Raw genomic sequence first — 12,917 nt, 5'->3', positions numbered from 1 at the left:
TCCGCCGTCAGTTTGGCCTGCGAGACACCGTGAGTTCGCGGAGAGCGGCACGTGGTGGCGGGTACCGACCTGCTCGTATTTGTTGAATATGCGGCTGTGGCCGCCGCTGCTGTCGTCCAGCGAGGCTTGCTTGAAGAGGGCGCTGCCCTTGAACATGGCGTCCTTCTCCGCAAAGCTGTCCTGCTTCGAGATGGGCAGCAGCAGAGGCTTCCTGGTGCGGCACAAGGGAGGGCTCGAGTGAAGATCGTGGGGCATTCGCGGGGCCAGGTGACAGGTGCGGTGAGCTGTGGTTACGAATTGTTCTCTGAATTTGATTCCATCCCATCGTCGTCATCGTCATCAGCATTACGAGTTCATCAACGTCATCATTCAGCCTTTCTCAATCGCGATCAGCCAACGATTCATGATGATCGTTATTCGTCGAGCCATCAGGATCATCATCAATCCATCACGATGATCATTTATAACCATTGCTATCATCATCGCTAATTAATTGATGATCATTCAACGATCATCATCATCGTCATCAGCAGAACCAACAACGGCAGGAGCAGCAGTAAACAGCAGCTTCAGCACAATATTATTGAGTGTATACCATTCATACAACACTCAAAGCATGTTCTGCATCACCTGCTGTGATTTTGGAGTGGTGTCAAGATGTAAAATGTGTTACAACGCGTGAGAGAACGTGTCATCACTCATGCTCATGCATATTCGCCTTTCTGCATGTGCTACTAAAAAGCGATGTCATGCAGAGATTCCCAACCTACAGTTTTAACGACCCACCGATCGATCTTCTCCGTTAAAAAGAAAACATAGTTGTCACACGCTGGACATACCTGATGATTGGTAAACACATACCACGTGGCCTAGACAGCGCTAAATGCAATGAAGGTCTCTATTTCTGTTCATAATAATTTTCGATTTGATTACATAAACGTGTAGGTACAATGTACATCACTTTTTTACTTGTAAATGTTTTGGGTTTACTCTCAAACAAACCGGCGTGGTGAACGAGTAAGGAATTGGCACGTTCTGTTTACGTGGCAAACCTTATTAACAGGCTGTATCGGGTGGTGGCGGTTGAACGGCACATTTATTATATTTCCGCGTTATAAACGAAAAAAAAACCTTTACGATGGATAATGTTTAACGTAACCCTCCACCACTCGCCACAGCCAATCAAATCAGGTAGTCACATGGGCAGACATGCTTTCCTGCCTGAAGGTTACGAGTTCAAATCTTGTTGTGTGGGGGAGATTGACTAGGCCCATATCCTCTCCAGGGTCGAATAAACGAGCACCGCTTTGGCGGAAAAGTCCCGGTGGTTGTGCTACGGATCGACTCTCCTCCCCGCCATAGCAATGTGGAGTTTCCACCACCGACTCAGGGCTGTAGACGAGCGACGAGCACTAGGAGAATTACTTTGACAGCAAATTGAGATGCGTCTTCAAAACAGACGTGCTCGAAGGCTGCTTGACATACGCTGAGATTACGCTGAGATTTCACGGCTTCATCTTGGCGCAACACCTGTCAATCATACGCACCCTCGCATCTCATCGCTATCCCTGCCGCAAGCCACGGCGACCTTCAGGACGTGCGAATAAGCCGTCGCTTGCCCGCGTTGTGACCGTGGAAATGTTTAAAATCATGAAGATGTTTTATCGTAAAAAAACTCTGATCTGAAAGTTACAATGAAAACCAAATAAATGTAGCTGCCGAAAACAAAACAAAAAATACTATTCACAAGAACGTACATTTGACACTTAAAAAATGTACTCAAGCAGTTAAATTGTGAACACCCGTATGTTGTGCTGGCAGCGCGTGTATGTATAGCCAACTTATTTCGTTCCAAACGTAGCCAACCACGCTAATCGGAGGTGCATCAAACAGTGCAGTTTTCTTACACTGCAACCACCTACAATGGGCGAGATAATGTGCGCAGGATATCACGCCGAATGCAATGGGCCAATGTTAAAATCTCTCTACAGATGGACGTGCTCGATGAAGTCTAAATTGCATGCTATGTCAGCAATTACATTTTAGTTCAATTGTACCCCCCAAAAGTCGGTATTAACAGCCTAATAAATGAGGACCCAGCAGCCAAAGAAATCTCGAGCCTTGGACCCGAGCGCTTGGCGATGGCGTGAGACGTGCGAGCGAATACGATTGAACGCAGGTGGGAGAGATGCAATGGAGCACAAATGGGGAGCGTTGACAGAAAACCCCTAAAAATGATGAGTGCTCACAACATGAAGTTTTTCGTGAAGAATGGCAGCTTGCTGACATAAATATACCTCCAACTGTTGTTCTAAAATGTTGTTTTTTTTCTCCTTCTGACATACACGTTTGCTGCCGGGGATCTGTTAGCTAAAGGTTAGGCTGTCGTTTGCTGTTAAATTAAAATGAGGTTGTGACCAAGGAGTTAGCAGAGGACCTCAAGAGGAGGCGGACTCAGGCGGGTCACACTCCCCGTGGTGGAAATCAGCAACATGGGGCGATCAACACAGACGTCTCTCATCGCTGCTCAATCCGTAGCCGTCCCAGGGAACCCAGCAATGCACACACCAAGGGCGGATTTAATATACATGGAATAAAGCCCTCGGGTAAGATTCCAACGTTGGATACTTCCGATTTGGATTGAAAAAACACAAACCTCCCACCGTGTGCGTACGGAATTAAAACGTGCGTGATCGGTTGTGACGGGACCCTTGGCAATCGTCTCTGCGTCGTGGCTGTTGGCAGGGGAAAGCGACGTTCAACTCCCGTTGGTGCGCAAGTTAAAAGTGGAATGAATTTTGGAGGAACGCGTTTCAATCAAATCGATGGCGTTGTAACAATGTTATAACGATGTTATAACGAATCACGACGTTTCGATCGCAACACAAGTGGTCGGAGGTGCGAAAGGTGGTTGATAAATGTGTGAAGTTACATCATACGTGATATTCATCGGTGAATAATTGAATAATGTATGAATCTGACAAAAATAAAATAACTCTGATAACATTGAAATCCATATGGTAACGTAGAGCGATTTAAAAGACCTTTATAAACTCATTGGTCGTAAACAATGTGGTTTCCAAGAGTAACCAGCGAGCACAAACAAATATCGTCACGCATGCAGTTACCAGCGAGTTAGGATATTTTAACACGCAGGCTTTGGCAACCGAAATCATCCATAAGAGGTTTTTTTTTTGGTTAGATCGCGTAAATATATAAATGTGTCGTTAAAACCCACACCACCCGACACAGCGAATTAGTAAGGGTTGTCACGTAAACAGAACGTGCCAATTCGTCACTAGTACAGCACTAGTGTATGGTGTAGTGTATAGTAGTGTAGTGTATAGCAGAGGTGGGACAAAGTCATTGTTATGCAAGTCCAAGACGAGTCGCAAGTCATCAAATTCATGACTCGAGTCTGACTCGAGTCCAAGTCACATGACTCGAGTCCACACCTCTGGTGTATAGTGTAGTGTATAGTGTCGTGTGCTAGTACAGCACGCCGGTGTGTTGGAGAGCCAAGCCACAACATTGACAATCTGAGTACGACGTTTCGCCAGTAACTACAACCAGCTTCATCAGGCGACAGCCAGATTTGTGGAGAAGTCCTCCTGTTTGGTTCCTTAAACAGAGTGGTAGATGTGATGACATCGCTTGTGAGCCCTTCTTGGGCAAAGCGGGGGGGGGGGGGGTAATAAATGCAAGTGAAAATACTGCAACGTGGGGGGGGGGGGAGGGGAGATGGGGGAGCAGTTGCACGCCAAGTGGCCGCGCGTGCCACGTACAGCTTGCGGAGCAGCGCGGAGTCGTCTGTGGCGACGTCGGGAGCCCTCCCGGCGGTGTCGGCTCCGGCGACCGCCAGCGGGCGGTAGCGCTGCCGCTCGCCGCTCTCCGCCTCCGCCTCCAGCAGCAACTCCTCGATGGTGTCCGAGTCGGACACCTCTGCGTGCGGCAAGCCCCCCGCACCCCATCCACCCCCGGGTGTCAACACAGGGCAAGCGCCGGATCAGCACCGATGGACGCCTTCGCGAGCACCCGGCGGCAGCGGCGTGAGTTTGACGCAGCGGCGCGAGCTTTTGAACGCGATCTCTGCGTGCCTCCCAAGTGTATGGGTCTCTATCTCGTGTATGTGTGTTAGACTTATAATGATAGGGTTTTTCCACTTTTTTCTGGCAACAAAACTGAAACATTTCTACGAGGAATCACGTGTGCATTAACCACAATACTTGTGGTCAAAATGCAAGCAAAAAAACACACTCTGATAATATATGCATTGTCCTTGAAACTGATTGGTCCACACCAGAGACGGCTTTCTTTTGAGCCTCGTCTCAATTGGTGCTCGACCAGAGGATGCCAAAAGGCGTCAAAGGCAAAGGAGGTCTGATGATGTGTTGGACTTATTTCGTCACCGTACGTAGCCAACATGCGTTCAGATTTAGATTATTTTATTGCTTTACATTTCCACCCGATGATGAGTCACTTCGTTGATCTATCATCTGCGGCCAGGTCGCTTCTGAAAAAGAAGCTAATAGCTCAGTGGGCTTTACATGATGCTATAAATATTGTTTAGTTTGTTTCTATATATTTTGAAGTGATTTCTTTACCTTTCTTATACTTTGCACTCTTATCGTGCTTTTGTATTGTTTGTTGTTGTAACGTCCTGACCTGCACTTACTGGGTATCTGTGAAAAAAAGAGCTTTGTAGCTAATCGGATTTCTCCAGTCTAAATAAAGATTCTGATTCTCTGTGTGTCTGTGTGGGCGTCACCTGAAGGCTTCTCTCCGTTGCAGTTGATGACGTTAGGGTCTGCGCTGTGCTTCAGTAGCAGCTTCACGATGCACGTCTGAGAGATAGAATGGAAGACCGCGGGTCCAACAGCGATAATGGTAATCACATCAGGATTGCGCCTCTCATCAAAAGGGCCAATCCAAGGCATGATGCATTGCCGGAAGCCAATGGATCATACCTCGCTCAATAATTAATCATCAGCCTCTAAGCATCAAAACCACACGTCCTCCAAACAAAAAAACGTGCTCATTTATTTAAATGCAATAGGAACGAGGCACGCTTTCACGACTCACCTTAACACAGACACAGAAGGGCATGACCAACGTTGCAATGGAAAAGGGGGCTTCATAATGACGACGCTAATTTCACGAAACTTATTTCAATGCTTGGAAGGCAGATGGGTTCAGGGGGGGGGGGGGGGCCTGGCCGCGATGGATTACAGTGGCCGGGCCTAGGATGCTGGGGGGGGGGGGTGGGTTGTGGGCTCTGAAATAATCGGGCGCAAATTCACGGCTTCACCTTCAAAACGTCGGTATCCAGATGTTGCCATATCTGGCGGGAAGTGCTCATTTGTTCCCCTATTCCGCAGAGTCGATCAACCGCGTGGCTGCAGTTTGTAGCAGCTGACAATTTACATCGAGCCGGGTTGAGTCAGGAAGAACGCCATGAATGGCAATGCCATTGTCGCACTGCTGGCTAGCCGGGAATCGCCCATCGGTGACGGCGAGGACAAACCCGCATCTTGCAGTGCGACTGTGCTCCGAGTGAGCTTTCAAAGCGACTAAACAATGACAGCCCCAACACCCCCTTGAGACCCTTTGAAAGAGCAATTCATGAATTACAATATCAGTGCCTCTCGTTTAATTCGCCCTCGTCGTCGTATGTGGCGTACGTTGAGCTTCTTTTGCACCATACGTAGCCAACCGTGCTAATCGGAGGTGCGGGGGAAGGACAACAAACTAAACACATAAAGCAGTTCTCAATAAATGAGCTATCAATCTATCATCATTGATATTTTCCGAAGCCCTCTTAACCTCTGATTGAAAAAATATATCCGTTACAACTAGGGTAGTTATATTTGTTGCAAGCCCGCCCTTGGCAATTTGGGCCTTTTGTGCCTCGTGTTTACAAACAATAACAACAACAACAATCACAACAAAGCGCCTCGCGAGTGCCACAGCGGGGGCCCGTTGGCGGAGGCCGCCCTCGCCCGCTGTGTTCCGAGCCGCCCGCCCGCCCAACCACCCACCCACCTGCCCACCCACCTGCCCACCCACCCACCTGCTAACCCACCCACCCACCCACCCGCCCGCCCACCCACCCACCCACTCACCTGCTAACCCACCCACCCACTCACCCACCCACCCACCCGCCCACCCGCCCACCCACCCGCCCACCCACCCACCCACTCACCTGCCCACCCACCCGCCCCCCCCACCCACCTGCCCACCCATCTGCCCACCCACCCACCTGCTAACCTACCCACCCACCCGCCCGCCCGCCCACCCACCCACCCACTCACCTGCTAACCCACCCACCCACTCACCCACCCACCCGCCCACCCACCAACCCACCTGCCCACCCACCCGCCCACCCACCCACCCACCCGCCCGCCTACCCACCTGCCCACCCACCTGAACCCACCTGCCCACCCACCCGCCCACCGACCTGCCCACCCGCCCACCCACCCACCTGGCCACCCACCCACCAGCCCACCCACCCACCTGCCCACCCACCAACCCGCCCACCCACCCACCTGCCCACGCACCCACCCACCCGCCCACCCACCAACCCGCCCACCCACCCACCTGGCCGTACTTGGCCGCCAGGTGAAGCGGCGTCCAGAAGGTCCCGTCCAGGCAGTTCACGTTGGCGCCCTTCTCCAGCAGCAGGCTCGCCACGTCCACGTAGCCATTGGCGCACGCGATGTGCAGCTTCCGCGGCGGACACATAGACGGAGGGAGGAAGAGAGAGAGAGAGAAGAGAGAGAGAGTTTGCGAGGCGCTGACTCTGCCGCAGGGGTCAATGAGCCCCCCATCGAGGCCTCGAGCGTCGGGAGTGACAGCGGTGAGAGTCCAGCGCAGGGTGAAGGGAACGTGCTCAACTTAGCCACAGCAAACAGGATAGACGACAATTCGCTTAAAAGGCGCGTAATCAAAAACTAAAATTCCGTCACGGACGTTCGCGTATAATAAACCCCACGTTACCGTACAGCCAGAGACGTAACGGCGCATAGCTGCAGCGTACGTAACAATTGGATCTTGTAAATTGGTGGATAAGATCATGGCCGGTGATAATGATGGTGATCATCGAAATATCATCACCACAGCCTCGGTCAATCAACTGCTGGTTGAGGGCCTTCCCACCTCGTCTGACGATCCTACGATGCCAAGCATCCAGCTGGGATCCTCTGGGATGCGTCCTGTCTCTCGGCTTCCACTCCGTGGTCCATCATGACCGTGTTCCATGGCCCCCTCGTTGTAAAATGCCGAGCTTCCTAAATGTCGACGCATTTTGTTTTGATTCTCGTTTTCAGTGCCGGGGAGCACGTGTTGGTGAATGCAAACAACAGCGGAAAACAAACAAACTAAAAGCAGCGTAAGCTAAGAATTCAATGATTGTTAAACCATTAAGTCACATCCAATATCATAGTCTAATCTCACTCAACGTTTAACTCATCCTTCTATTGACCAATTGTAATTGTTACTTAACGTTTCCAATATACTCTGTCACTGCGCGTGATGCCGGATTTGACATGTTTTGTTACATGCTTGTCTATTTATATTAGAAGTGTCGTGGTAAGCGCTACGCTGCGTTATGAATCCCAAGCACCCGCGTTCGATTCCTGCTCACAGCAAACACCAGTGACGATTATCTGAACCGGTCTTGGGCCTCCCCTAGGTCGACTTAACCTCAAATGAGTACCCGGTGCAGTGTGTAAACATCGCCACAAGGGAGACAAACGTGACCGGGAGTGACGCTGGCCACCCACCCCCTCTTGTGCCTTCAACAGCACTTGCCAGAACAGTCTGTTAAGGCTATATGTCTTATATACAGAGTATATGTAATAGCATTCGCTTTGTAATCTGCGTATCTCTCGCAAACGAGTCGTTCGGTCTCAGCAGAGTCTTACCTGCTCTGTAAATAACGCGTGTGAATCCCCTGTGTGTGTCACTGCCGAGTGACACACAGAGTGCTCAGTGTTGCCCATCAAGTCACACTCACACGCCTCCAGTGCCATTCTCTTTATTGCACGTGTCGGCACACTTTGCTCGTAGCACTTGGCTTCGATTGCTATCATAAATTTAATTTACTCAGCCCATCAACTGTTCGGTCAATTAAATAAGCAACCACTTTGTGAGAATACAACAGCGGTATTCTCTTAGGGAGTGACTGGTGCCTTTCCATGACAATGTGGAATTTCCACCGCTGGCTCAGGCACTTTGATGTTCGGCCATGCCACATGTGAACCCCACCTCTAGATGCGTCTTTAAACGCAACGTCACGTCAAGCAACGACCTTGAAGGTGACACGTTATGACCACTGGCACAAATCTCTTCGCTTGGACTTTGTCACCAAATCCCATCCAATCGCCGCAAGACCACAAACCCTCCAGGAAGTCCAGAGAATCATAGAAAACCGTGCGTCTCCTCACCAACCGGAATCTCAATAACGCCCCTCACCACCACCCCCACTTGGATCCAGGCCCTTAACCTTCAGCAATGCCACTTCGACCCTGATGGTGCGTGGAAAGCTAAATGGAGGTCACAAGAAGTCACGAAGACCTCGTGAAAGACCCGGCAAGGAATATCCCTGGCTTCCATCTTCCACAGAGCTCATGGGCCACGCTAAACCACTTCCACACACGAACCATGGCAAAACATGCGGATACTTGACGCAAGAATGGAAAGATAAAAACTGTCCGGTGTGCCACTGTGGTCACCCAGAACAGAACCATAGAACATAGCAGGTTGCCTCAAAGCCCGATTCACAAACACGCCTGAGCCATCATCACAGCGATGGTGCACCACTCCACTACCCCAGACACATTGATCTGGCTCGATCACCTCAAAGTAAAATGATAGTTGTTGCTCTACACCTCCATCAGCCATAAAAAGAAGAAGACTCAATACAATGGCCTTGCCCCACACTGACACTCCGCAAGGCACAGTGTATGTTCGCAATTATCCCACTTGGGGCTTGGTCACTTTCTTTGCCGAGTTATTTTTTGCGATTGTGAGGAAACCAGTGAACCCAGAGAAACGTTGGAGGCAACATAGATACAATCAATAAATTTACGATCAGTAAAAATCAAAGTAATACATGACGGGACTGCAGGCACGGTGATGTACAATGCCCCTTTGTCACAGCAGTCTTATCTCTGAACATGGGCCACTGCTTGAAATGCGAATTCATTGTCAATGTGTTATACCTGTAACATGGTTAGAATGTGGAAACCTGTGTTTCTCTCTGCTTGGTATATATATACTGATATATTTTACTTAAACAGCGGTAGATTGAAGTGTAAAAAAAAATATTTGTATGTTTCCTAAACAGTATCATTTTTTTTCAAGGAAAAATGGGAAATTGAATGAAAAATAATTTAATCGGCACAAAGCGCCGCGCAGTACAGACGGGGGCGTTGAAGCGGATTGGTTTGAAGGGACAAGTGCTGAACTTTGGGGAATGAGATTGGCTCACTTTGAAGAGAAAATTACGACAGAAATAATTTTTAGTAAAAAAGGATTGTGGCAAGCCGGCCAAGCCCAGAATTGGTGTCAGGGACTTCAAGAAGGGCCTTTCAGTGTCTCATCGATAAAGAGTTTCCCTAGTTTTAGGCTAAATGAGGTGAAATACACCGATAGTAATGCTTGCGATGCCACTTCCGCCCTGCCAACCAATCCCGACAATCCCCGAATTAAACAGCACGCTTGGTACAAAGGGTGCAAGAGGTCAAACACCTGGCATCAGGTCTGCACACACCGTACTCGCTTCTCGTAAAGTCCAGGACTGAGTTCCAAGCTCGCGAACTTGGACTTTAACATTTATTTTTACCTACGTAACTTTACCGAAAAAACCTAAGAGTATGAATCCTTGCAGTCACGAAAGCTTCAAATCTAGAGCTACCTACTGGGTCACGTGTCGTTGTTCGGCAACTGAGATGGGCAGATTTACGGACTATTTTAACGAGCCGCCTTCTCAGGCTCTATAAATTGCACCTGACAGGTAAATCAGGTGTGCGTGACTAGAATGCACATCCTCTGCACATTCGGCCTTTAGACGCTGGCAAAGGAAAGATATATTGGTGGGGCACGGAAGCCTGTGGCGGTGAGAGATTTCTCGCGTACTGTATATATATATTTTAATCTCGAGTGAAAGGCATAGCCCCAAAGGCCCAAAATGGCAAGCGGCCAAAATGAAACGGCGCCAATTAAAGTCGTAATAGACAAGAGTGAAATAATTATTCAATTATTGAACCAAAGTTCTCGCGAGATCTTGGGAAGATAATCCATTACAGGAGTTGTTGAGCAGCACGAGGGGAGAAGCAGGAGTGTTGCGTTGTGGTTCACACAGTGGGGGTGATTCTAAATAGTCAGTCTGGCAGACTGAGTCGTCAGCATGGGTGAGGAATCAATGAGTGAGATTCACAGGAACATCAACCATGGCAGGGACAGAGTAGACATAGGTGGCGACGGTGGTGTGCAGTTTGTTTATCGTTATAATGAACAGGCTAGCGTTGTTAAGGTGTTCTGCTTTATAGTGGGGACCGACCCAACAGGGCCCCAATGACTGGCAACCACCGGACACCTGAATTGGCCAACACCTGTCGGGCAGAATTGGCAGGCTGGTCATGATGAGCCCGTGCTCCCTTCCCCCTCCCACCCTGAGACCGACAGCACTGCTGTTATGTTAGTCATCATGTATTAATCATTCCATAATTACATGGGCACGCGTGTCATCCTCTACTGCCAGTAATCGCATTATCTAAGGCTCAGAGGGGCGTATCGATTTCACAAAAAAATAGTTCCAACGTAATTAGGCCACAGAGTGGGCGACGATGTATGTACGTTTGCATGGCGAAGTTGGCAGTGCGAATCCAAACGCGATCTGAGCTTTCACTCCAAACTCATCGAATCTTGCCAGCAGAAGGAAGGGAATGTGAATGGCTGGGAATTCTATTCTCGCCGTTAACGTCACGGCTGCACGGATGGTGCTACGGGGAAGGGCAGGGGAGGTATGTCCCCCCACGATTTGACAGATTTTGAGGACGTATGATAGCGACCCTCCCACCACCACCAACCGATATCCGTCAACAGGAGGTTATGAGCCGATCGACTTAAAGTTAACAGAAACACGTATATGTACATTATTATTACGAGTGAATAATCTCGTGTGCACTCGTTCATTTTATATGTAGTCTGTCACGACCAATACGATTTTACAATTCGTTTAATTTTGATTCGATCGTGTAGGTATGTAAACATTGTTTTTTACACTATAACCCTCCACTACCCACTTAGCCAATCAAACGAATTTGGCACATGAGCAAAAAGTGTCAATTGCACCAAGTACATTGCAGCAAGAGAACATCAGGTTCGCGAGGAATTGGAAGATAAAAGCCCCTGGCCACGACTACGGCACGACCAGCAGTGACAGAGGGGGCGTGAACACGATGGGAAGCGATCAGCCAGCGCAGGTGAATCCCCATCAAGGTAACGGTCCAAACACAAACACATCCAGGAGAACGCGCAGGGCCTGGGTGTGTTGGCGTGTAAACATCACAATCGCAGCTGTTGCGAGTGTGAAATTTGCTGTGTACACATATTCCCCTACGGGCGTTCTGGTATGTTGCCGACAAAGGCTGCTTGCGGCAGTGGTATAGGAAGTGTACAGAGAGATAATGGGCGTTTGCGGGGGGTGGGGGGGGGCAGGGAAATTGTCCACATATAAACACGTGTGTGCAGACTTGACGTGTGTGTGTGTGGTATGGGCAGGGGGGTTCGCGGATAAGAAGAGAGGCTCTACGCAGTTTAGGCATCTTAACGACACGTCGACCCATCAATTTAAACATAATTTTACGGTTGCACGCATTGGATTGTGGCTGCGCGTGTAATAATCGATCATTTATAATGTGTGCAGATCGTATGCAAACGAGAACAGGCCGGTGCGGAGGAGACGGGAGAGAGGAAACGACACGAGCGACACGTCAAAACCCAGACGAAATTTTTAATCTGGTGAGCAAGGCAGTGCTGACCTTTACAGAGACCCCGATGTGTGTGTGTGTAAGGAGAGTGTTGGTGTGTGTATGGGGACCGTGTATGTATGGAGAGTGCTGGTAGAGGAGCGGTGGCGTAGTGGTTGCGCATCGATCCCGATGATCTGAGTTCGATTCCAGCTCACGGCCACCAACACCAGTAACCATTATATGAACCGGTCTTGGGCCTCCCCTAGGTCGACTCAGCCTCAAATTATTACCTAGAGCGGTGTGTAAACGTCGCCACTAGAGAGACAAAGGCGGCCGGGCGTGGTGTTGGCCACCCACCCCCTCATGCGCCATGTCGCCCTTCACAGGTGCTCGCTAACAGCACTTGCCCGAAGAGTCTTTTAAAGCTATACGGGGGATCTTTGACTTTCATACATATATACAGTATAAAAATAGCATTTGCTATATAATCCGCGTATCCCTTGAAAAATACTATACGGGGGATCTTTGTCTTGTGTAGGTGTTGCTGGTGTGTTTGTATGGCGAGACCCGGCGTGTGTTGGTGTGTGTGCGTGTGGAGAGAGGCCTCGTGTCCGTGTGGGCGGAGGAAGCGTCACTCACCAGCGTGACCCCCTCTTCGTTGGGGAGGTTGACACAGCTGCCCGAGGCGACGAGCTTTGTGACGTCAGCCAGCATGGACAGGGGCCTCTGATTCCTGAGCTGCCTGAGGGCTCCCACGTCCACTCCTGAGCCGGGTGCGGAGGAGAAGGGAGACGCAAATGAATTTAAAGTAACCAGTCACCAGCCCTACAGCGTTGTGCATCCTTTATTGAGACCCCTGCTGTTGTCCCATCAAGCAGTGGGGGCGCAGGAGTGACATGGGCTGGCTAAGGAGGTTAATGTCATGGTGCTGAGCCGAGTCAG

General features: G+C 49.7%; 1 protein-coding gene across 1 annotated transcript in view; it reads right to left on the bottom strand.

Moving 5' to 3' along the window:
• The window catches only part of MYO16 (myosin XVI), a 166,384-nt gene that overhangs the window by 121,254 nt on the left and 32,213 nt on the right, over nt 1–12,917 (bottom strand). The window contains exons 5-9 of the mRNA XM_078618109.1: nt 12,615–12,739; nt 6,598–6,723; nt 4,769–4,844; nt 3,786–3,942; nt 70–211 (exon numbers count right to left, since the gene is read on the bottom strand). Of these exons, the coding sequence (XP_078474235.1) occupies nt 70–211; nt 3,786–3,942; nt 4,769–4,844; nt 6,598–6,723; nt 12,615–12,739 (626 nt within the window). The remainder of the gene's footprint in view (nt 1–69; nt 212–3,785; nt 3,943–4,768; nt 4,845–6,597; nt 6,724–12,614; nt 12,740–12,917) is intronic.

This window comes from Lampetra planeri, chromosome 56 (genome assembly GCF_965212315.1).
Source record: "Lampetra planeri chromosome 56, kcLamPlan1.2.h2, whole genome shotgun sequence".
Taxonomy (NCBI): domain Eukaryota; kingdom Metazoa; phylum Chordata; class Hyperoartia; order Petromyzontiformes; family Petromyzontidae; genus Lampetra; species Lampetra planeri.
This window is presented reverse-complemented; position numbering and strand designations above follow the sequence as displayed.